Source organism: Phalacrocorax carbo, chromosome 2, assembly GCF_963921805.1.
Source record: "Phalacrocorax carbo chromosome 2, bPhaCar2.1, whole genome shotgun sequence".
Taxonomy (NCBI): Eukaryota; Metazoa; Chordata; class Aves; order Suliformes; family Phalacrocoracidae; genus Phalacrocorax; species Phalacrocorax carbo.
The window spans coordinates 18,263,908-18,291,286 of record NC_087514.1 but is presented as its reverse complement, the minus strand read 5'-3'; the positions used below and the strand labels follow the sequence as shown (position 1 = coordinate 18,291,286).

Below are 27,379 nucleotides of genomic sequence, written 5' to 3'. Positions count from 1 at the left end.
TAATTTGTGTACTTGTGTAATCCCTCAGCAGAGATTTCACTGGCTTTCCCCAGACTTACAAAAACAGGCAAGTCACAACACATAAAGTCATGTGAAAAGATGCATGCTGGAGACCGCTGCAAGGTCCTCTGCAAGGTAATGGCCATTGGTTTGTTTGTGGTTTTTCTTTTATTTTTCTTTCGCTGTTTCCCAGTGTATGCCAAATAATATTCCCATTTTGGTAATATTATCCTGATAATAAATAACCAGTGTGGTACAGTGTGGTACTGTTCTTTTAAACTGCTTTTGCATTATATATATGTGGGCACATGCACAAGCCTCATGCATCCACAACCACACATAAACCAATTAAAAAGTTTTTTCCAACCTGGAAAAAAGCATTAGAGGTGAACCTGACTAGCAATCTTTTGAAGACAGTTATAGAAAGTAAAGCCATGCCTGGTAATCCCTATAATATATTATGCTTTAAATATACATTTGACAAATAGGAAAAGGGGATTTTGGGGAAAAGCATCTACCCTTTGAAAATTACTACTAAATCAGGTGATTAGTCCAGGGATATGACTGGCTTGCACTCCATCCAGGAGCCAAGCTCCCTACAGCACAGGGACGAAGGATCTGTACAGGAGCCTTGTGCTGAGCTGAAATTGGGTTCCTGGGCAGGGGGGTTCCCAGCTGAGGATGCTTAGGGCTGGAAAACCTGTTTAGTGCACACAGAACCCTGACACAGGGAAAGATTATTTTCTTTAAGAAACTTTGAAAGAAAGCAAAAATAATTTAAGTTTTCAAAAGGTGGAAAAAGCTGAGTTGTAAAAAAAAGTTTAACTGAATTTGTTGCTCATAGAAAGACTTAAAAAATTACTTAAATTTCTGTGCGTAGAGTTATCTTCAAGGATCTTATTCTTAGCTATTGAAACACTATTTTAATAATTTTATTTGACATATATGACAGTTATTAGTCTTTTTAAAAAAAACAAACACACAAACCAACATAAAGTAAATTTGGCCAGGCCTTGAAAAAAAGAAAAAGAAACATCTTCCTGATTTGTATTTGCATCTTTCTCCTGCCACATATTTATACTTTTTTAGTTAAACTCTTATATATATTTGGTGTATATTGGAGCTCATTTAGAAATTCACTCCATACATAGTTTAATCAGTATAGATTCACCTGTTAGATTTTTCAGGAAGACTCAAAAATAGAAGTAGTTCTGAAAGACATCACAAATTTACGGTTACCATAGATGCCAAGTCCCATGTTATTAAATATATTATATATCTTTATGAAACCTGGAGATGTATACTTCTGTGTTTCCAACAGCAATGGTTTGTATGACCAATAATGATAAGTTTTAGAACGCTTACCTGACAACTCAATTTGGAAAACACAGTCTACTTGGCCAACTGCACATGTAAACATTATTTCTTTGCTATTATATTCAGAATTTGTATCCAGATTATTTTATGCATTCTACTGATTATCAGTCAAAAGTATTTAGTATCAATTGTCAGTTGAACTTGTTTTAAAAGTGTTGTTTACACTGTAATCTGGTATAGTCTCACATCTTCTTCTTGTCAGGGGAACAGTAGAGATCAAATTCTTTCCTAAGGGACTTTATCTGATTTCACTGTCAGATACATTTTAGTTCTTAGGGAGATAACAGACACAGGTTTAATGAGATAATCTAGTTTTATTTTTTTCTTATAGTTTTTGTTGTCAATTCACGTTAGTTGTTAAAATGCTTTTTGTTAAAACTATCTGAAATAGTACACAGCTCTTACCATGTGTTATTGGACAACCTTATGAGCTATTTTCTCCCAGCTCATAAGTAGATCTTTTTCCATAAATATGAACTCTTCAGTTCTGAACATCTATTATCCCTTAAGCATTTGCTCATAGCTTTGGCACTGAGTATGAAACCCATCCCCCCCAAAATTAATTGACATATGGTTTCAGATAATTGCTGGAACTTAGCAGAAAATGGATACTGTGACAATGTGTAATCATGCTGGCAATGAATTCCAGCTGGGGAGAAGTGTTTTGAAAATCTTAATTTCATTTAGATGGCATGTTTTAGCATTTAGGGGGTTTTTTTGAACTATAGGGGTTTAAGCTTTTTATACCAGATCTATCCCTATTTCAGATGGCATATTTCTTTATGCATGTATATGAATACAGGGAGACAGAAATAGCTTCTCAGAAAGACACAATCACCAACCAGGATCTTGGACCACACAAAAGGGCTACTCATGCATTAAATAATCTGACCGATGATCACCCATTTTTTAATACCTTTTCTACTGAAAGGATCATTAAGATTATCTGAGTGAAAATACATCTGTTTAATTTGATTCTTTACAGAATAGTGTGCAACCTGTTCTGTTGCAACCGTTTTTCAACAGAAAACAGCAGTGCTAGTTTGCCTTGTTCTTGATTTTGCACTCAAGGTGAACTGAAATCCTCTGAAGAGAGGGGGCAGATTGCTCAGTTTTTGTTGTTGTATACAGCTTTTATTGACTTATTGCTTTAATTTTTATTTTGTATAATAATTAAACAGTTTGGCAATGGTACAGAATTGACCTCATTTGGTAACCTTTTGTCCATACACTTGAATGTCATGACTCTGATCTTTGTTATGATAACTAAAATTTTTTATTTAGGAAAGCATTATACTATGTTTTCCTAAATACTACTATACTATTATACTACTTCCTTTCACTCACAAAAAGTTGCAGAACATTGCCAGAAAACAGCTTCTGTTTTCTTTAGTCTCATATACAGATAACACCTTCGCAGAACAACAATGGGAATACAAAGAAGAATAAAGATCTGATTCTTATTTTTATTTTCTTTTGCAAGGTTTTAAAATTTGTCTATGTAAATGAATTATATCTCAGACGGCATGTCTGAATATGTTCAGCCAATAACTGAAGTTACCAGTCCACAAATAATTTTTCCCACAGTCATATATAGAAGACTGAAAGATAAGCATTCCTTCAGTCAAATATCTTTTCCAGATCTGTCCTTTAGGAGGTCAGGCAGCTTACTGGAATGATTTTAAGAAAACCAAAATGTTTCTATGGCAATAAAATAGCAGCAAAATCTCCCTTTAACTATGTTACAAAACACCCAGCCCTAACCAGGAATGGGGTATCAGGGAAAGTAGGAAAATACAGTGAACTGACAAACTTGAAGTAACCTCCATTTAAAGAACTATTCTCAAATCTTAAGAAGAAGGTGTATATGGAATATAAAAATCCACATATAGAATTTGAAAGAATTACAGCTAGAAAAGGAGGCTCTGGATTCCTCTAGTGAAAGCTTTTCAAAAGGCAGCAAGAGTAGTTACAGAGCATGACAAAGTTTCACTGATCAACTGTAAATCTAGTTTGAGATGCCTTCAAGGAATTTCACTTACATAAGTATATTTTGGCCATTCTCACAAAATATCACTTCTCTCTAGATACATTTTTGTGATACATTCATTCCATTACAAGCTAGCAACAAAACTTCCAAAACACCTTTCCTTCTTATGGTATGGATTACATACAATAGAAAATACATTTTGGTTGCACTCATTGACTGAAAATGAGAGATACGTAAGTGAGAGGAGGAAAAGACCTTGGAGAAAAAGAAGGTAATTCTCACAATAGCTGTCCTTCCTGTACATTTATGCATTCTACTCTAATCTGAGTGCAGAAAAACGATAACAGTCCTGAAGATGTATCTGTACTTGCAGGAAAAAGCCCATCACATGTATGTGTGCTCACTCACTTGCGCACGTGTGTGCATGCATGCATGCATATGTGTGCCTGTGTATATTTATAAAGGATGGCACACAGATCTTAAATAAAGGAAACTACTGATATGGAAAATGTTGAACAGAAAATGCCTCTCCAAAATAACATTAACATAATACCAGAAATTGTCAGTGAAAACAGAGAACAAAATAAATATGGCATCTCAATTATTTACCATTGGAAAATGGTTTCCCTAGTCATATGATTGAATGTCAGCTCCATACTGTTATCATCCGTGTTTTGTACCAAATACTGAACAAGGTGATACCTTTTTGGAGAATACTGCAAAACAAGCTCAATACTAGTCTCTTACATGTAAAACATACTGTAAAAAGATATTTCAATGTGGCAGGATGAACTTCATATACATTTAAAGATGCAAAATGTCACCTTTACATGGTTTCATCAGAATAATTCCTGTAAACTTCAGCTAATGAATTTGCCAGTCACACTGCAGTTTGCTTGTATTTCTATGTAAGTTTGCAAAAAAAAAGGGCTGTTGAATAGTCAGTGTAGTGTATGGATGCAAAGACTAATTTTCAGGGTGAAATCTCCACAAGACAAGTATTTTGGGAGATGCTTCTTTGTACATAGAAGACAAAAAGTATCAAGGCCTGGTCTCATGCAGTTTTGCTCACTTATTGGTAGTAATGGAAATGCAAGGAAGGGAAAGCAGCAGTGAGATTATACTTCTTATCCAGTCCATCATGGCACCATTTTGGTCCCAAAGGAGCCTAAAGAAGCAAACTATTTTATTATGCGTAGGCTACTATTTGATGATGAGGCTTCCTTATTCCCTCATTCTCTGAATTGCTACTGTGACTAAAATCATACAACTGCTTATGTGGATACAGACCAAATTGTAGAACCCTTCTATTCATGTCGCAGCTATCTGTTAGGAAGACAACTGTTACACAAAATAGCTTAACCCATATACTTTAGACTATATTTTTTACTATCTAATACAAAATGGAAAATAAAATATGTGTTATTAATTAAATCCTCAGCATATCTTATCTGGAATAATTTAAAAGATTTATACAAATGTACTAGCATAGAAACATTTGACTGTCTTGTGCACAATTTTGATCAATAGTTAACTTTAAAGAATTTAATGAAAGAGACTGGATTAACCAAAGAGAAAAAGTTGATGAGGAACTTAAAGAGAATCTTTTCTGAAACAGAAAAGTAGTTTCATTCATAACATTATGATTCCACATGAAGATAATTTTGCACTTCCAAGTTTATTTTGTTTTATAGACAATTATAAAAATCTGTAATGGATTTTGTTTTCAAGTAAAGTGACCCACCATAATGACAGATTTTATCTGAGAAACCTAAGGTACAGTGTTCAATTTTGTACTGCTTTAATAGAAAACATACCAGCAGATTTTTCAGCAGCAGAGAATAGATTTCACATACATTAAACTGAAAGACAAACATAAAACAATCTGAGACACATGACATTCCCAGTTGGGAACCAAATCAGCTTGAGCTCTCTAAAATGCCATGTCACAAGTCAGACAAAGTCTATTTTACACTCTGTGTCTGTAAATTTAGGGTGAGTGAGTAGGCTTTGTATTGATGTAAGTCACAAGTGTTTGGCCAAACTATGTTGTATGGTGTTTAAATTGAGGATGTTCAATGTTCAATATAATTAAAATAAGTTATTTTTATGGTGACATGGCAAAGAGGTTTATTTATTTATTTATAATTTTAAAAGTACTTATAAATTATTCTGTTTCTTTCAATACTTCCTTTCTGCTTTCATCTATCCATACCATAACTCCAGCCATTATCAGGGCATTTTACAGGGAAGCACTAACTCGTAGTATTTGTCTCCATAAAATACACATATCCTGTATATTGAACTAAGAGATAACAGCTACGGAGCAGTTAATGTCATTTACATTCCTGTGACAGGAATGACATTTTTGCCATCAAAAACCTGTAAGTAATTTTTCCTTTTACTAATACCTGCTACTTAGAAGAAAGGCAACAGCTGATTAAAGGAAACAAATTTATTCAATGGCTTCTCCTTTTAAGCCTCTTGATGCTAAACACAAACCAAAACAAAATGAAACCAAGCCCCCCCCCCCCCAAAAAAATGCAAAACAAAACAAACAAAAAAAAACCACAAACAAAAAACCCCAAGAAAATGCACACCAACACCACCCCCAGCAAAACAAAAACACTGGGCTGTGAAGTATGAACATTCACAGCTATTTCTGATAGGAAAATAGTCATCCTGAAATCTCTAAATCTAAAGGAATCCTCTCAAAGTTGAAATAAATTAGCAAACCAGAGTATGAAAACATTTTAGATGAACAGCTGTTTCTGCTATGGAATAGACATGAGGAAGAATAAATACTATCTTACTGCCTCCAGAAAAGTGAAGCGGTTAGGAAGTGAGCCCTATACCAGCAGTGCTAGTAAACAGCACTCTGAGAAAGAAAACAGTTAAATTCGCCAAATCCATTCTCAGATCACCTTCAAGTTAAACATGGCAGAAGTAGAGATCTCTATTACTGTAAAACCAGAGAAAATAAAGAAAAAAAAACCCAAAAGGGTGTGTTCAACATCAAAAAATCTTCCTAAATGAGACTGTGGTGAATACATCTTTCTTTGAACAAAAAAAGATCCAACAAAAAAAACCAAACCAAACTAAAAAACCCACCCAACAATGTAAACAACCAACCAACTGAAAAAAAAACCAACACAAGACATTTAGAAGACATTGTGGCCATAAATCAGCACTAAACAAACTAAATATAGAAAGCTGACTTGTAAGCATTTAATCATTACATGTAATCAAAATAGTATCATGTGTTATTATTATAGACTGGAAATTAATATTTCCAAACTTAAGCTACCCAGGTAGGTATCTGACACAAGTTTTCTAGGTTTTTTTCTGTAGTCTACACAGACAACTCCAAACAGCTATTCACCCAGTCTTAAAATGAGGAGGGACAGCTGTAGTGTGACAGTAGAGTAAATCCAAGCATTTTAAGGCATATCCTGTTATACAGAAATTGCTGTTGTATGATATAAAGTACTGCTAGAGCATCTATTTACAAAAAAAGCTCCCAAATACTCAAACCATTGCCTAGCTGCCTTAAAATGCTCCAGAAATGCTCTATATTGTGTGCTGTTTAATTAGTCAGAAATGTGACTACACACTTAGGCCTGAGCAGAATTCAGTCTGTAATGCTGAGTGACTCAGTAGTGCAACTATTAACGGAGAAATGATGGCCTGTGAAAGATGAATACAGATCCTTCCATTCTTCATATATGATAAATGGCACCTGAATTGTTAAAGCTAGCAGACAGGAAAATTTCCTGTAATACCAGATTCAAAGGCTCTTGGAATCTATGGAAGCAATCTCATCAACCTCAGTAGGATCAGATCTGATATTACACATGCATATTAAAGGGACTAAAAAGATTATTTTAAGCACACACAATTATTTGCACTTTAATGTTCTCACTCAACTTTTCTTCAGTTTTCCTTTTCTGTCTTTTCCTCTCTCAGCTACTTCTTTCGGCTTGGTGACATGAGGCAATGTCTGCTGAAGAAAATGTTTCACTGTGCTTAATGCTTCTGTCTGACCCTTAAATATACAGTGTGTGTCTCTGGCAAATACATACTTGTTCACTTCTCTTTCTCCTTCACTTTTCTTGAAGGTCTAATTTTCTGTTTTGTCCAGAATTTACTGACCTAATGAAGTTACTGCTGATTTCATTGGCGTTTTTCCAGTATCTATTGGGGTCTTCACTCTTTGTCTCTAACAGTTCAGAGAAGATATGCTGTAACATACAGCTTCCTGTTTGCATACGGCTTGTGAACTATTTTCAACCTTTCACTCTTCTTATTTAAGGGAAGACCTCTGGCACCTGTTCTCTGGCTACATGATTCAATCTGTTCATCCCATTTCGACATGTACCAAAATCCTTATCCTGCAATGTTACTGTTAAACCCCCAGAAGTCCTTATTTTTCTTCTACACATACATACAAAGTTTTTTAAATATTCTGCTTTATTACACATCATTGTGTACTCTGTGATTCAGGATTCGTGGGCTCTGCTTTCTATTGTGTTCCTTCACTGTCATCTCAAAGGAGACCACAGAAACTGAAAGATTTTAAAGTTTATATTACGAGATTCCATAGTCATGGTTTGCAGATGTCCAACAAGAAAATTATACACTACACATCAAAGACAGGACTAGACCAAAGATCTGCTCTGCCTAGTGATGAGAAGTGAAGTAATGAGCAGTGGCATTTATTTCTTTGTTTACATTAGATGTATAAAACAAGCTGTACTTTCAGTAGTCCTAAATACTTGATGGTGGTGGAAAGTACAGCAGCATGCGCAGGCTGAGCTTCCTTATTTTATCACAGACCCATCACTGCCTTCTCCCTCTAGAGTAATGCACAATTTTACTAACTTAGAAAATTTATCCTTGTCAGCCATAAAAAATTCTGCAGTATTCCTTAGAAGTTCAGCATAAAATAAATAGTTTCCTTCATGTTAACTAATTATGAAAAGAGATTATGAATGTTAAAATCATGGAAATAGTTCTACTATTTCAGATAACAAAATCTCAGGTTTTTTTCTCCCCCAAAAGGCAAGAGAACAAAAAGAAACAAACAAAACAGAATGATCGAGGTAATGGGCAAGAAAATCTCATTTTGACTCACTTCTCCTTCCTATACCCTAAATTTTAAAAGATTAAAAGCTTTGTTCCTTGTAAGGATTGTGTTGGGCAGCCCTAGATAGAGACAATTCTAATAGTACCAGCTGTAATACATAAGACTAATTAAATTACAATTTTCTTTCTACTATCTACATAACATTTCGGATTCTCTAGGATTTCCCTATGCCCCCCCCCCCCCCTCGTAATTTGATGAAGGATGTTATCTCACTTGTAATTTATCTTACCAGATACAAATTAATTATATATATATATTTGATGATTTGTAAAGGAGTCAAATACAAATTATACCACTTTATCAATGGTGAATATTTTCATTCATTAAATAAATGACAGATGCAGAAATGTGTATGAACAGTTGTTAAAATGAGATAAAAAAATGTACGGAATGGGTAAGAAGGTTAATCCACTTTTTGGAAACAGATTTTTAGTGTAAAGATTTAGAAAATAACATATTAAGAAAAACATTCAAGGTCTTAAAAAGGGTTGAACATAAAATATCTGTTGTCATTGAATAACATTCCTCATGAGGTAAAAAGGCCAAAAAGCCAGTTAAATACTCATACCTAGTTTCATGAAATGCCAAGAGGAAAGTAAAAGCAGATACCTCCTCTGTGTGAGCTTCCTGTTTGTTAATTACACTGTAGGTAAAGTATGCAGACACCGTCTGTTTCACTCAGACAACATTATATACTCAAAGAAAGTATATGAAAGCTTGAAACAAAGTTGCACAGAATTATCTTTCTCTTTATTCCATCTCCTCAAATACATTTCTTTCCAGGTTAGTAAAATAATATGTCCATACAGCAGTAGTGTAATTCAGGTTGTGTAACGATTTATACATTATTTTTAAAATCTTAACTTAGAAAAAAAAACCACAACAAAACAACTCTCTGATTCCAATAGGGAATATATACCCAGACTGTGCAACATCAAGTATTTGAGAAGGATGACTTCGATTTTGTGAACCTGGACTGAAGAGTAAGAGAAATGCTGAGGCGGTAACACTTCATGGATCCTTTAAACTGTCATAATTAGATCTCAACAGACTGCAAGAGCATGGAGAATTAAATAAAATACTTCTCCTTTCAGATGAAACTCTAAAACCACTTTTCAGGTAAAGCACTGGAAGTACATCAGTAGCTGCTTTATGGCTTTACTCCCATGTCCCATCCATTTTTTCTTGCAACTCCATTCTTAGTCTGCATCAACCTCTTTTTCCACTCAGCCTAAATGACTGCCTGAATAGTGCATAATGTTCTCCCCTCCACCTTTTTGGCCTCAACATTAGAAAAAGGAGCATGTCTGAGGATGGAAAGCAGATATGTGAGACTCCCAAACAGGCTTTGGAAGGGGGTAAGGTAGTAAAATCGCAAAAATATTTTGGAGCCAAGGAATTAAAAACTCTATTCATGGCTTCAAAAACCAGCCGGAGCAGAGGTGCTCTTTCACTACAAATTAAATATCTTTTACTTTGCCCTGTCATTCACATACATCATTCTTCCTTCAAATTACTGTGTTCACACATGTATTTCTCATACACATAGAAAGAGTAAGAGTAGGGGAAAACAGGGGCTAATAAAGCTACCAAGCACAGGAAGCACAACAAGGTAAATAATGTCATCGAGAGTCTGTTTCAACCCATGTCAGAAACATTGCTACTGCTAGACAAAATTATATTAGAACAGATCCTGCTAATCTTGAAAAAATATATATAAATTTCACTAACCAGAAATAAAAGGTCATAATGGACCTCATTCAATGAGGTGTTCTGTTTCAGTACTAAAACTGTCTAAAGGGGTTTAATAACAGTAACTGTTTAGATTTGTCATCATCCTGCCTGTAATAAGATGAAATAGTGCTAGAATGCAAAAAGGAGAAGGGCACTGCTGTCCCTGCAGTGTTACTTCCCGTTTCATCCTATACAAGCACAGCAGGAATGAAAACTCTGCACAGATGTCTCTGAAAGCAGAAACAGGTTAGAAAATGATAGCGCCTTTAACATGCCTACATTACATACATCCTTTGTGAAAGACACTAGTCATAACTATGAGCATTCTGGCACTGCCCCAGCTGCCCTTGAAACGAAGCCAAACTAGAAACAGACGTGTGGGTTGTTGGCTGTTTTGTTTTGTTTTGTTTTGTTTTAATATAAAAATCTAACTTCACAACAAATCTGTAAGTCTAGGCCAATTCTTTCCCTAACAAAGTCAGAAATACTGTAACTATTTAGGTTGTTCCCAGCACTACAGTTATCCGTGAGTGAACTACCTTATAAAAAAAATAAAAATTAAATTAATCAACTTACTTGAAAACTGTATGGCAAATCCAGATTTGCTGATATAAAAATCTGTGTCAAACTGGATAGTTACTATGTTGAGTGTACTGTGAATGCCTTCAGGAACAAGGGATCCACTAATTTCTTTTAGTAACATCTCATTCTCAGGCGGACCATCCCAAACTCGTAGAATGTCATGGGATGCCTCAGTATCAAAAGCAAGAAATTGGAGGCTGTAAGAATACCATGATTTTATTGTCAGCTTTCATTTTATGCAACATGTCTTTAGCAACAAAACTAAACCAAAAAAGCAAATAAACTTTGATTTCCAAGGGCTGTTTTCCATGATGGTTCACACCTTTACGTTTGGATGCATAAAAGCCCAATATAGAAATGTATTTGAAAGAAAAATACTAACAATATTTGTCTACCATGAAATAAAATATTACTTTAGCCATTCAAATAATCTCTAAGTATCCACATAATCCTTTCAGAAAAGTTTTGCTTTTCTTAAAACAATATTATGTATCACATTCTCATAAAAACAAATTAAATAGAACTGCAAACTCATGCAATTAATGATATAGTGTGAATAAACATCTAACTGATATGAACTATTGAAATACAAGGTTTTTTTTAAAAAATGTAGACTCTTGTACTAAATGGTTCTGATGACTGCAGCACTTTTTACGTATTCAGTCTTATAACTTTGGCATTAAAATAGCATTTGTATTAAATATTTTTAATCAGATTTCCATTTACCTGTTATAGATTGTTTATATATTTGCAAATATACATATATGAATTGGTTTAAAATTCAGCGTTTCACAAAATGATTATTGAAAAAGACAGTTTCAACACAAACCTACATATTCAAACTTACAATGCCAAAAATTCTGGCCTTGAGATACATCTTAAATTTTAAATCCTAGGTCACTTTTTTTCTCCACTGTACAGGCAAGATTTGATTATTATATAATCAAAAAGTCTGTTGTAATTATAAGATTCTTTTTCAGTACCTGACAATATTTCCTGGGTCTACTTCAATCACCCACATGCAACGCAGATTGTTGTCATATGGAAAAGGATAGCCAGGAGATAAGATTCTTCCCGATGATTCTCCTTTAAAACGGCCCCCACATTCAGCTAATAAAAAACAACATTACGCAGTGTGTTACTTTTAATTCATTACAGATGGTCTTCCAGCAATCAATTTATATATCTGCACTCTTGCTGAATAAGTGATAAAACTAAACTGACTGTATGCCCTAAGATTATAAAACAACATATAAGGACTTGAAGTGCCTTAGGAAAGGAACCTGTAAATTTGGTTTTATTTGAATATTTCTGTTTTTCTAATAATTTTGAACACGACATAATAATTAGAAAACATACCATTATATAATGAACATAGACTTTTATTTAAAGAAACCCCACAAACCAAGAACACCATGATACACTAAAAAAGTAAAATTAAATTAAGGAAACAAAATAAATTAGTAAAACCAAAATAAAATATGTTGGGTTTGTTGTTTTTTTTTTAAGAGAGGAAACATACTAAATAAAAGCAGGTTATTCAGAGAGAAAATCAGCATTGCAGCCTAGAAAAAAAAGTTGTAAAACTTCTTACTCAAAATTTGTCCTCACAGTGAAGCCACAATATTTCTTGGAGGATAACAGATGGCAAGTAGCTCCCTCTTAGATGGCCTCAACCAGTCACTAGGCAAAACTGAGTATTTAATAATCTTAATCTTTGAGAAAATCTGTTTGGGATTTTTTTTTCCCCATGTAGACCCCTGAGACCTTTACAGTGTTCCTATGTTGCTGTCCTTCATTTTAAAGTCCCTCTAATGCTTTCTCTCTTGTGAAGTGCAAAGCCAAAATAATGCATCGATTAGATCTCTTGGTAGAGCTAAAATGCAGTTTTATTTTGATTTAACGTCACTTAAACTATTTAGTTGAGAGATTTATAACCTTATGATCTGTAAGTTCCGTGATAAAGTATAATTGAAATGCTACTCTTGATGGATTTTTCTGACATAATAAAAGCAAATTTGCAGAGGCAGGTGGCCTTTCATATCTTTTTAAACTACTTTGGCAATCTGTTAATTCCTAAATACTCCTAGAAACATTTTGTAACTATTCAGCTCAGAGGATAGCGTAGTCTGTTATTCTTCTAGTAGAGTAAGAATATAGAGTACACTATAAAGAAAAAATTACTCACTGACAAACTGAATTAAATTTTAAATTAACTAAATATCATCCAGGACCACTGAACAACTACTAAATTATAATTTCCAATTTTCACAGAGGATAATCGGTTTGGTTTTTAATTGTGAGTTTTGAAGATTTCCTCTCCCCAGTGGTTTATTTCTGCCTCTCCAGCAAGGTTCCATCTCCCCAGTTTTGATTGTTGCTGAATCAGCTGTGCAAGAGGTGACTCCTCAGAAAGCAGCATCCTGTTGCAATCAGAAGTAACAGAGCAAAACCCTTTTTATCTTACTTCTCCAGATTGCTTTCTATGAAGACAATTGTGATTAAAAAAATCTTAATTTTACCTTCAAGTGTCAATGCTAAAGATTCTGATATGGATTTTAAAGGAAATATATATTATACTACATTTCTTCCTGCAAATTCCATGTATGTTGTCTAGTAACATTTACTACGTTTAAGATTTACGATTACTATAACTGCTTGAAAACAGTTTTGTTAGTCTTGTCAATATCGCATTCTTCAATAAAGTGATACTAAAACAAGAACAGTAACATTTTTGAGCCAATTTCTGATAGTAGCAGCAAACTAAATTGTCTCTTGACTTACATTGGTCATAAATATCCAGGAAATAATTTTATTTGTACATGCCAACCTAAAATATTTCATGCAAAGCATCACTGTTTTCACAGATTCTTGGGGTTTGAACAACCTGTAGACCCTAAAAAAAATCTTGCGGTGGGCTGGGACCAAGTTCTTGTAAGCATGAAACTTGAGTGCATACAGCTACCTGACTCAAAAAAGTACTTCAAAAATAAAGGGCATCAATGCTGCAAAAAACCAATATTTTTCTTTTTTCCATTTCCTTTCATAGCAAAGAAGCTTTGTTTTAATCTGATTTTAACTCAAAGTGAATGTTGAAGGAAAGATTCGTATAAACAAGAAATGTTAAAACAGTTTAACTGCTGATTCTTCTTCATCTCATGCTGTTTAATCCATCACTGAATTTAAAGTCTCAAAAACAGTTTTGATCATGGATGAGTAATAGATGTTCAGACTCAGGCTGTTGTTTGGACATATTAAAGAGGTATCTAAAAGAGGTCTCAGGCCTGTACAAAAACCATTGAGATGCAATTTTATTGTTTTCTTTGGGGAACATATCTAATTTGATCATGTTTTTTCTTACTGATCTTCTTGCACATTTCTTAACTGCCGTTCTGCTTCCCAGTTCTCTTCTAGTTTATTACCTCATGTTATATCGTTACTAAGACATCATTAATCTTTTAATATATATTTTTCAGCCCAAGAAGACATCAACTAATATCTATGACCTTTTATAGGATTCATACTGTATCTCTTCAAGAGTATTTAAAAGCATCTGCAGTGATGTAGAAGGTATGTGGAATTTAAGGTCATTATTAACATTTGGTATTCAGAACCTTTTTTGATTTCTTAAGCTTGTCTCTACAAAAAACTCACTTTTAAAAATTAGAATGATTTTAAAATTTATTTAGACAAATCTATGAAATCCTGAGGTTGGGATGAATACTACTGCTGATACAGACAGCAGCTTTACAACTGTTTAATTCTCTGGATGCAAGTAACATGTTTTACTACTTGGCTATGATAAAATACCTAACTGAAATAAACAAAATCTATATAAATAATTCCTAAGTTCATTTAAATTATTACATCTATGTACTTTTGTTTGCATAAAGAAGAGCAATACATGCAAATACATGATATTCTGAACTGTATGGTTAAGTAACCTCCCTGTAAATAGCAAACTAATAGATATTTTTTGAATAAGATTAAGTTAAAACTCAAGAAATTTATACTACATATTGATTCACATTGTAAATAGGTTCACCTATGCAGAAGGTTTTGGAATAATTATAATGTAGTTTCTATAGAGTCTTAATAGAGTGCTTAATTTGAGTAATTTTTTTTGAAAGATAGTGATTTGAGTTGGATGGTTTACCAGCACTGCAACAAAAAAGAATATAAAACCTTGAGTATATGCAGCATATAATCACTTTTAAGTGACATCCAGATTCAGCTTTGGATTTCAGTTTGTTGACATTTTTTGTTAGCTTATATCAACTCTGAATCTGGCTCACTTCCTAATCCAAGGTGACCAACTTGTATCTTTTGAGCTGTATGCATCTATTTTGGAGACAGACTACTGAATAACCTAAATCCAGGGACCTTCCTCCAAACAGCCTCTATCATATAGGAGGCAAACAGCAGCAGTGTTTCTCTCCCATCTGTGGCCTATTCTAGTGAGCCCCTTGCACTAGACCTTTTAGATTTGCACTGTACGAGGTTTTGAATATTTGCTTAGAACATGAGAAAGTTGAATCTCCCACAGTTAGTGTAAACAGTGCACAGTACATAATCTAGATAATCAATAAAAAGAAAGGAAGGAATAACTTGAGACATATTTACCTCAGTTTGTTTTAAAACTAAGCAAGAAGTAACTCGTGTATATATATATATATATCTCCATATCTATATCTATATATATATCCCTCTGAGTGGTACTATGGTGATACATCCCACAATTTTTAATCCTTATAATGGAACATAAAATGCAATTTGTTGTTCAAACTTTTAATTTCAACTTTCTAGCACCTTCAAATTTTGTTTGATCTTTTTATGTCAATTTCCATTGTAGGTTCTTTGTACACTTCTTATTTGCTACTTGCACATTCCATTACCATGCCTTCCACCTAGTTCTTTGGTTTTACATATCCTAAATGATGTAGAAATTAGTTAAGTCTCATCACAAATCTGGGATTTAAGCATTTATCTCTAATTATTACTCTTAGAGAGCTGTTCAGTTCTTATTTGCTGCATATTTTTCCTAAATGGTCTTTGTGTCTTGATAAAGATAAGCTAAAGTACACTGTTTTCTGTCAAACCTAAATCTAGGCACAAAGTGCATTTCACCTGTTGCTTCCCCTACTCACTCAGTCCCAATTTCCTATAAAGGGAGATGAAAACAGAAAAAAATTAGTAGAATGATTAAGTCTTGTCTTCTTTTTTCTCTCCTATGGAAGAAATGGAGCTTGTAGATAACTGCACAAATTATAAAGTGATTGTAAGACTATAATAAAGTGTAACATATTGTGTTATTCATCACAGCAACATAACAGAAGCCAAGTGACAAAAATACCATATAATTCTATATCACTTCATAATTTTAAGTTTTTATTTTAATTTATTTTATAGTATTTATCTGAAAATATATGAAAAGTTTTCTAGCTTAATGTTATTTATATAAAATTAGAAAAAATATATTAGTTTTATAACACCTCATAAAACTTACGTAGTCCTGACTTTCTGATCGAACTGCCTTTTTATGTTGACTATTTGCTGACTATAACTAGATTTTCACATATTAGGAATTTCAGTATGCACAAATGTTTAATAATTACTATTTGTTTTAAACCTAAAGAAGGCAACACCACTCACATAGTCTTAGATGAGATTTATGCAGACAGATCTGCAAATCTATGTGTAAGTAGATATGTATACATACAGATCAGATTTCACATAGATCCAACAATCCTTACAATATTTTCTTTCTTATTTTCAGATAATACTTTAAGTAAATAAAAAAAATAAGAGTCTAATACCAATACAGGATGGCAGAGGATAGTCCCATGCCCTTCTTTCCCCAGTCATACACTTTAGAAGGCTACTTCCATGGAGTGTATAACCTGGATTGCATCCATAAATTATAGTGCTTCCAGCAAAATGGCCTTGGTCACTGATTTTATACCCAAACTGTGGCACACCAGGGTCCTCACAATGTGAAAGCTCAAAACCTGTGGTGGGAATAAAACATTGTAGTTACAAAATCAACCAGATAAATACATTAATGAAATTAAAACTTTCTGTTTTCCTATGGAAATCAAACGTTTTCAGACTTAAAGTAACAACATATTTAAGGGTTCTTCTCTGTTTTTAAACAGTCTAAGTAGGATAATTGTCTATACCCCTCACTTAGAGTATGCAAACCAAACTGTGTCATAACATCATTTCCTAAAAGTCCAATTAAAGACTGAGAAGAAAGCTCATTATTATTATCAATCACTTCTAAAATGGTATGATAAATTATAAAATGGCAGTTAAAGTGACGGTTCATTTATTTTGATGACAGTCTAGTTTGTGAATAGATATTTAAAGGCTCATAAACAAAATTGCACAACCAATTTGTTTGTTGTTACTGTGCACAGTAACACCAATGGCACAATAGTACCTATGGCACCAAAGAAATTCTGTTATATTCATTAATCCCTACCCTAATCCTGCATTCAGTAGTTTGTTAATTTAAGAACTACATGATAGTTACAATGGAACTGCAATAGGAAGCAATGATAACCATGACATAAAGAATTCAAGCCAAACAATTTGGACATTTCTGAGAATTAGATGTGGAGCAAGGAGGAAACAAAATGGCTTGAATTGTACAGAAACAGAGAAGCATATTAACATTTGGGGAAACAAACTATAATCTGGGAGAAAAATTTTCTATGCAAAGTAAGGTTTTCTTTTATTAACCGAGAAGCAGCTCGAAACCTCACTTTGTTCAAAATCAAATGTATTTTATCAATATCATGCAGGTCAAAATGTTTGTAGGTAAAAAAGGCACTTTGTGTCAGATTGGTATTCCTATATGTAGGTAAAATGGGAAGGTGACATGAAGGATTTTTCATGTCTGCATTGTTAAGTGGTCTTACAAAACACTTGTCCATCTGGTCACCAGTTGGAAGTCTTTCACAAACTATCCTCAGGTGCTGAATCATTACTATTGACTGATTGAAAAAACATTCATTATTTTATTTCACAGACATAATGTTTCAGGTTGGATAAGGCTGTTTGCTCACATAAGGAAAAAAATGTGTCAAATACTGTACCTTCCCAGTTATTCATTCAGCTCATTTAATGTCTCACTGAAAATGGTTTGCCTTCTGAAGATCCTCCACCACCTCTGAGATGACCTTTTCTCGTCCCTAGCACTGCAGAAGCTCTAAAAGAGGCTAACATGAGTCCCAAATGAAGACCTTTCTTTGATATTGCCATTCTGGATGCTTACTGACCACTTAGAATTTCCTGTCCTCTAAGAAAATTGTTGATCATACCGTGTGATAAGAAGTTAACATGTGCCCTTATCCCTCAGACAACCTTGTCTCTGGACAGTCTGCTTATAGACACAGCACCAAAGTAGTCTTTTTAACTGACCACTTCCTTCTTGAGGGTGAAAGTGTAACTCCGTTGCCTAAGCGTAGGTACTAGCAGCATTTTTGCTGCCCTAAGTATATTTCAGCTATCCAGACATTTCTGGCATTTGTGGCAACAGGACCAAAGGGAAATCTGTATCCTTTTGGAGAAGCACCTGGTAGCTAGGGGCATAGTGAAAGGGATATAGACTGGCAATAGTTGGTTCTTTTAAGCAGCTGAAGGAACATGAATGCCACAATGTACCCTTGAAGACACAAAGTGTTTTATTATAGCTCATGGGGATATTATTTACTGCTTAAAAGCATCAGGGTAAGTCCATGGTACTTTTGGAAGGTTTCATTGTCTACATCTATGCAAAACAAATATTAGCTATCTTTCCCAAAATGGGAAATGGCCAATGGGTGATAATCAGTGGCACAAAGTCTAGTTGGAGACCAGTAAATGGCAGTCTGCCCTAGTGGTCAGTACTGGGTCCTATCTTGTTCAACATCATCATTAATGATCTGAATGATCAGGCAAAGTGTACTCTCAGCTACTTTGCTGATAGCACCAAAGTGGGAGGAGTAGCTGGTATGCCAGAGGATCATTCTGCCAGCCAGAGCAACCTTGACAGGCTGGAGAAATGGGCTGACATGAACCTCAGGAAGTTCAGCAAGAAGTGCAAAGTCCTGCATCTGGGAAGGAGCAAACTCGTGCAGCAAGATATGCTAGGGGCCACCCAGCTGAAAAGCAGCTTGGCAGAAAAGGACCTGGGAGTCCTGGTGGATGTCAGACTGAACACAAGTCAGCAATGTTCCCTTGTGGCCAAGAAGGCTAATGGTATCCTGGGCTGTGTTAGGAGGCACATTGGCAGCAGGTTGACAGGGGTGAACCTTCGCCTCTACTCTAAGCACTGTTGAGACCACATCTGGAGTATGGTGTCCAGTTCTGGCTCCCCAGTACAAGAGAGATGTGGAGCTAATGAAGAGAGTCCAGTGAATGGCCACTAAGATGATTAAGGGATGGGAGAATCTCTCCTATTGATAAAGGCTGAGAGACATGGGGCTGTTCAGCCTGGAAAAGAAAAAGGCTCAGGGGGGATCTTATCCAAGCATATATAGCTGAAGGGAGAGTGTAAAGGAGATGGAACATACTGAGTCTGGCTGGGATAGAGGTAATTATCTTCATAGCAGCCTATATGGTGCTGTGCTTTAGATTGACTAAACCAGTGTCGATAACACACCGATGTTTCTTCTGTCACTGAGTAGTAATTGCACAGCATCAAGTCCTTCTCTGTTTCTTACTCTGCCCCTGCAGGATGGAACACAGCTGGAAGAGCTGACCCCAACTGAACAAAGACACGTATTCCATGACATATAATGTAATGCTGAGCAACAAAACTGGGGGACAGTCTTTCTAAAGCTGCTATTGCTCAGAGACTGGGTGAGCACTGGTCTGCTTGTGGGAGGTGATGAGTGCCTTTGCATCACTTGTTTTTTCTTTTTCTCTTTCCTCCCTGTCTTTATTTTGACCTATGGGTTTTTCCTCAACTTTTCTCTTCCAGTTCTACAAATACCTACAAAAGAAGATTCAGCACTGTTCAGGCTAATAACTGTTGTATTCTATGAGACTGCACGTCTTAACAGGATATGGAAGGCCTATCTTAAATCATAGGGTACTGTGCTATGCTATCACAGGCTATTAGGTGGTATAATTATGCAACTTCAACCTGAAAAAATAATTGCATACTATTGTAGTATCTTGAAAGATTTTCCTTTCATTCTGCTAGATTTATATTTGTTTTAAAAACACAATGGAGAGTTTCTGAAACACAAGAACATTTTGAAGAGGTGAATATGAATATTTTAAGCATGGGGAGAAAAAAGGTTGTTGGCAGCTGCATTGCAGAATTACCTTATAATACTGGTCTGCTTGCTAAAATTTCAGTTTTATATAATAATTCCGTTATGAAAAAATAATTATACACTAAAGAAGTTATATACCTTACATGTCAATACACACATGTAACAATCACATACATTTTCAGAAGTTGTGATGTGATAAAATAGATGTATATCACTGTTTCCTGTATACCCTCTAACACAGTCAGACAGTCCTTGGATTTGTGACGATGCCAATCCACCACCCCGACCCTCTTCACCAGCGCAGACCACTTCACTTTACCCTCTCTTGCCACCTTCTTCTCCACCGTCATGTTGCGAAGAGGAGGAGGGGAGAGCAAATGGTTTGGGGGATGCACAATTGCGGGAATTGGTAAAAAGGCTGGAAACTTTAGAGGCTCACCTAGGGGTGCCGCCGGAAGAGTTACCAGCTCCTCTGTCTGTGCCATGCCCCGGACCATCGGGGTCTAACCCGTTCGTCCCAAATAAAACACCGGGTGGGACCAGTGCTCTTGTACCAATGCCAGTGCCACCAGTGTCGGTGGTATTTGGGCAAGGGTTGTTGGCGGGGGGGTGGGAGACCCATCCATGTGATGGAAAGGGGTGATTCGAGATGCCATGATAGAAGGGCAGTTTTTGCCACAGGCATTTCCAGTTGTAGCAGATAATAAGGGGAGAGGGGTGTGGGAAGCGTTGGATTGGAAAATGTTGAAGGAGGCCAAAAATGCTGTTGCTCAATATGGGTTAAAATCACCGTATACTCAGTCGGTGTTACAGCACATTTTTCCTCACAGTTATTAACTCCTTATGACTCTAGGATGATTGTCCGGATGCTGTTGCCACCCTCGCAGCAGCTACAATTTTTCCAACATTGGCAGACTGCCTGCGATAGGGCAGCCTCGATACCTCGACAGCAGGGTGATCCTCTGTTTGGTGTACAGGCTCAGATGCTAATAGGAGCAGAGCCTTGCCACGCTTAACAAACTAGGATGCTGGCTAGCGAAACAGAACAATGCCACAACATTAGCGCTTAGTGGGCTTTAACTGAGGTAGATTCGGTACGGCATGTGACTTTACAAAATCGTGCAGCCTTAGATTTCTTGTTATTAGCCCAAGGTCATGGGTGTGAGGAGTTAGAAGGTATGTGTTGTATGAACCTTACAGATAACTCCAATTGAATTTAGCAGCAACTAGATCAACTTAAGAAACTAACCAATGAGTTAAAAACTAGCTCTCTAGGCCTTGATTCATGGTTGACTGGGTTAGGTATCTCAGTATGGGTAAGAGATTTAATTACCCATGGGCTTGTGTTATTATTGGGATTATTATTAATTGTGCTGATATTAGGATGTGTCTTTAAGTGTTTCATGAAAGCAGTAGAGCGCATGATGACTGGAGTCTGGATTGTTCAAAAACAAAAAGGGGGATTTGTGGGATATCTGGAAAGCCAAGGACACGTAGTGAACAACCCAGGCTCAGACTGTGTGGACTTAATCTGCCTGTGATCAAGGAGGCCTCAAGGATGTCGCAAGTTAAAACCAATGTATGTAGCTGTTACTAACAAATGTGATTTTGTATTTTCCAAGACTTACAAAGTGGCATTGTACAAACTTACTGTGGGGACGTGCAGGATGGCATCACGTCTTCCTAATAAGTTGCAAATTCCAAGGTTGGCCACAGGCGCTACTCTGTCAACAGGGGCCGCATCCCATATCACCGGCGGGAGTGTCTCGTTACAGCGTAGCAAAACCAGGGGAATCCACATTCGGGAGTTGCTGATGCTGCTAGTGGCTATCCTTATGATGAAGCCAAAGGCTATACTGACCAATTAACAATAGGCTTGTGTGTAATAAGGTGATTACAGAGCTATGTTAACCGTGCTGTGTCTGTAATAAACTGGCATTTGCTTGAACATATTGGTCGTGTGCTGTGTCTGTGACTTCCGCGTCAGCAAGTAATGAGTGATTTGCTGCTGATTTTATCATTATTTGTCTTTTGACCCATTTTCATCTTCTGAGCAACAAATTTTCATTCCTTGAAAATCATAACTCTAATACTTCTGTTTTGTCAAATACTTACTGGTATACACAAGCTGAAAACCTTCATCAGTGCCTTCCATGTCTGAGTTAAATTCCAACCACAAATGATTTGAAGTACTACTTAGTGTCAGGCCTCTTAATGATGCGCCAGTATATGCACCCAGCAGGTGAGCAGTATTGTCTTTGCCATCGTAGATCTGTAAAACAAATGTGAGTTTTACAGTTATGAAGAAAAAAATATGAGGTATTTGATTTACAAAATAATTCTGTACATGTCCATTAGGAAGGAGGACAGCTCTGCCAAGGAAGATCTATTGCCAGTCAACCTGGAGTACTATTTGGGTATGCTGTTTGCCTCTCTTAAGTTGACTTAATCATGGTGATTTTTCAAATGCACAATTTAAAATATGTCAGTTACGTTTTTGCATAATAATAGAAGTGGGCAGAGGTGCCATATCAGCTTAATGTTTTCAAACACCTGTGTTTTCTCTTTCTCTGCCAGTATTGTAATTCCGGTCACAAACTATCAGCAAACATCGATTCTGTGTAGCTGTGTCTGCCTCGAGTCGCTGAGGTGACTTGACTCACCATGTTATTGGCATAACAAGAAAGCTCACATCTCCCCAAATCTGGCTTTTTAAATAAACCCATGATTTTTTTTCTGTGTAAAAAGAGGTTCAAATATTACTATAAAGTAAAAGGAGACTAGGAAATAAAATAAATCAAACTGCTTCTGTGAGTTGAAAAAGTAATGTAATCTATATGTAAATTGGAATACAGCAATTTTATTATTTATTTTTCTTCAAGAGTTGTTATTTTCCATATTTGAAACAGTAATTTCTATCAGACTAATAAATATATAAACCAATATTTTAATAATTCTCAGCCAATTTCCTTACAAGCTTGGTTGCTTTAAAATATTACAGGTTGCTGCATTCCTATCATTCCAAAAAATAGTTAAAATATAACTTAACAATAGTAGCTAAGCCAACCACTATGTCCATTAGGATTTATTTAGTGACTTCTGTAACAACTATAACTTTGATAAATGGGTTTAAAGAAAAATTTCACTTGCAAACCAGTAAAATGACCTCTGAATAATTTTCACATTGTAACACAGGGAAATTCTAAAGCTCTAATAAAAAAAATAGGAAATTGTCTCCAGTTCTAAACAAGGTCTAACTCTATTAATTTGAAATGCAATGAAAGCCGACATTTGTAAACAGGAATCTATACACAATGAACTTAAAAAATACATCAGCAATATTAGTAAGGCAACAAAGTGAAATTTTATGATGCCTGCTCCCCATCTGTTAGAATGACATACACGTAAATCCTATTTTACAGAAATAATCTTGTCTCTGATAACAAAGACTTTACATTTAATGATATGCTGAAATAAAACAAATAAGCCATTTCTAAATAATTGTACAGCAGTTTAAGAAACCCAGTGAAATGACTCAGTATCATTCCTTGGTTTCTAACTGAAACAATTAAATTCCAAGCAAACTTCACATTTAAATGCCAATGTCCTTAAACAGAGTAAAAATGAGAAAGTAAAGCAAAACAAAAAAATAATTTTAAAATATACATAATTTTAAAACAAATGTCTTAATTTTATTTAAAACTTATTTAAAACCATACTGAGATCAGAACAGAAGAAAAACCAACTGAAAATTAGTTCTGAAATGGGCTTAGTTTTGTTTCAGTAACTGAGAGAAAAATGTCTGTTCCAGGAGAATTATTGCTATCCTACGGAGATATTTACATCATGAGAGATTTAAAGAAAACCCAGCTTGAACTTGATGCTCTTTCTCCTAATCTCTCCAAGCTACTTATAACTAACAACACCCAAGGATTCAGGATTTATTTTGTATTTAAACATTATACAAGAGTAATCCATTTCCTGTTATGTGCGTATCACTAATAATTAACCAAAGGCAGCTATTAATAAGTTATATCAATTCTTCTCAACGTCTTGACATAACTTCCCATAAGCCACTTCATTATAAAAATTTTCTTCATGTTAGACTTTCCCCAGACATACTTTATTGCCAATTTTGTTAACTGGGCTACCACGTTAAACATTTCACACTGGCACACTGACGTCTCTCCAGAGGTGACACTAAATCTACTTTATGGGCTAACTAGCTGCCCCACTGTATAATACTTTTAAGCCTATATCATTTCTATAGGGAACAAAATTTAAAGTACCCTAACACTTTTGAAACTCTGTGATTCTTTGAGTAGGAGAACTGCATTTGGATGAGGGAGGGATATGATTCATTTCAACATGAAATTGATTTTTTTTTTCTTCTGGTTGCTGACTTTCAAATATTCAAAGTAACACATATGTCTCTTCTTGAGATAGTGAGGTCTCCCTTAGGACAATGGATGCATATTTTGTAGTATAATTCTAAATTTAAGTCACATTTTCGGTTTTTTGTGCTTCATTCAAGTTAACGGGCACTAAATAGAAATTTCTACATGTCATTTAAATGATACAGCTATTCCAAATCTATATATTTTTAAATGTATTTAAGTTGCAAAGAAAGTGGTAACAGCCTGAATTCTCTTACGAGATCTGCAGAACCAGCATTTTCTTTCTAACCTTCCTAAAATATGTGGGAGTTTTGCTGAAGATTTTTAATGACTTAGTAATTCAGCTTCAAAATTTGATCCAGAAGATGAGATTATATGTGAATTAAGGTAACATCATTATCTTATTTTTAACATAGGAATATTCTTTTGAGTGTTAAATGTATGGCCAAGAATAATCATTATGAAAATATTCTTCACTTGGATGCATTTTCCTTAAAGTCAACCTGTGGCATTAATGCAAAGATAATTGATGCATGACTGTATAATGCCTGAATATGCCAGTGACAAGCCATTCAGAAAACTGAGGTCCATCTTTATGAGCTATTTAAAGCCCTGATCTGTTAAATAATTAATTCATAAAAAGGAGCAAAGGTGCAGAAAATTGCATTAATGCTCTTCATATTTTGACATGTTATAGGGAAGGATGCTAATAGTGAACATTGTTTACATAAATATGATTTGAACTGATAGATGTAATGCTTAATCTGGAGATGGGAGTTATGTTTGCATTTACAGTTAGCGAATAAATAAAGCTTCCTAAGCTTCTGAGGGGCTCCATTATCAACAAATTTTAAACTGAAATTAAGATAGCAGAAAAAAGGCCATTATTTAAGTACATAACATTTTAGCAAGGGAATAGTATAAAGAGAATGTATAAAATTTGTGCATTTTAATCAAATGATTTTTGAGATTTGCTATTGAAACATAAAAGGCATATGGATATGAAGATCTGTGCCTTTATAAAGGGAAGAAACAACATAAAATCAGCAGCTCAGAGCTGAGGCTGTCAACACCCTGTCAAATGTATCATTTATATCACATGCAAATAGAAGCACTAATATAAAGAGAGAAAAAGGCCCATATGTAGGGGTTTTTTTTGGTCCCCTACATTTATTACCTATCTCTCACTCATTTTCAGGATGATATTGCTAAAAGGATTATGTTAGCAAGTGTGAAGATTCTTAAGAAACAAATTAGCAAAAAGCCCCAAACATTCCCTCCCTTTGAAGGCTTTGCACAAAAACCCTCAAAAACTGAACCATGTGTGCACATTTCAAAGCTGGCCCACAGGTGAGACAGCAAACAAACTCAGTAAAACTGAATCCTCCATATCTGCAGGAGCACAAAGAGTGCTGAGCCAAGCACAGGGGGAGGTGATCCTTAATGTCAGTTTTTCTGTTTGGTTTACTGACACATTGTTACCTGCTTATTGCTGCACTGAGTGTTTTAATAGAAGGAAGAATAAAAAATGCTTCATTACAGTATCAAAAATAATTCTTAAAGCCATTTTTTTCCACATAGGTGCAATCTCACCTGGCACATCAACTCTCACTCTACATACTGCCAAGAACATTACCTACTACGGAAGAAAAAAAAAAAATCACCACACACAGCTGATGTTCTCTTTCCATCTCTGCCCCTTTCATACCTGGTTGTTCTTTCTCTTTTGTTTTAGGTTCATTTATGGATCTACCTACAGATTTTTTGGGGTGGGGCTTTGGTTTTTTAATATTAGCAAAAAACCTACTAATTAATTAGTACTATGCATAGGTACATTTTTGTTGTTGTTGAAATCTACTGAAAATAAAACAATCATATTATCTTTGTTCAAGCTTCCATTTTAATAAAAGATGTCTTTCCCCCCAGTAAATTAGAAAAGTATATTAGAAGATCTTTGACATAAAAGAATACTTTCTACATTCAGCCGATTTCAACACAAAGTGTTCACCACTAACAATAGACTATTCAGGCAAGTAGGAGGATGGCAGCTCTGTTCCTTTCCATGACAGTATAAAGGGTTTGCTTATAGCTATTAGAGAATACAGAGTTTACAAGCAAAACTGGCAGATGGAGATAAAAGTGGGGGAAAAAGCAGGGAGAAATGTTCTCATACTTTAGAAACCATGCATTCTTTTGCCCTGCCTTTCTCATATGCATTTTACTCTAAAAATTTTGAATTCTGGAAACAGTGCACAAACTTAGTTATCAGTACAATTACAAAGAAGGAAACAACTGCTATATAGTTTAACAGAGATTAATATCAAAAGGATCGACATATAGTGACTATAAAGATCTTAAATTCTTTATACGCCTTCATGAAACTTTCATGAATATTAAAACAAGACGTGGCACTATCAAGAGCTGGTTATAGCCCTACACAAAAAAAAAAAGGTAGAGAGACTTATATTTCTTATAGTTTCAAATAAAAAACCACCTACCTACAGCATTAATATAAGTAGCACTTACATCAATACGAGAAAAGAGAATTACATATTAAATGAAGCAAATAAAAACAAGTTATATGTTCTGAAACACTGTTCTATGCCAGTTCTGAATTGATAAATGGGAAATCCTTCTTCTCTGCCTGGAGAGTAACAGTAAAGGTGGTGATTTTTTTGGTGTTAAATATGCTGATTCCCTCTAATGTATTCCCAGTCCAGCTGTTTCGTTGTTTCAATCTCAGTGCTTGTCAGGTATAAATTTAATCCCTGGTCAGTTAATTCATGTGGTAAACAGCTGACCCCATGACTTGATTAAACAGCATATCAAAAGTTTAGTAGAATATTCAGTCTATTCAGACTTTGAATGGAATTTTACCTGCATA

At 35.1% G+C, this 27,379-nt stretch overlaps 1 protein-coding gene across 1 annotated transcript in view; it reads right to left on the bottom strand.

Moving 5' to 3' along the window:
- The window catches only part of CSMD3 (CUB and Sushi multiple domains 3), a 669,880-nt gene that overhangs the window by 230,962 nt on the left and 411,539 nt on the right, over positions 1-27,379 (bottom strand). Inside the window, exons 26-29 of the mRNA XM_064441769.1 lie at positions 22,214-22,370; positions 16,646-16,837; positions 11,813-11,939; positions 10,824-11,026 (exon numbers count right to left, since the gene is read on the bottom strand). Of these exons, the coding sequence (XP_064297839.1) occupies positions 10,824-11,026; positions 11,813-11,939; positions 16,646-16,837; positions 22,214-22,370 (679 nt within the window). The remainder of the gene's footprint in view (positions 1-10,823; positions 11,027-11,812; positions 11,940-16,645; positions 16,838-22,213; positions 22,371-27,379) is intronic.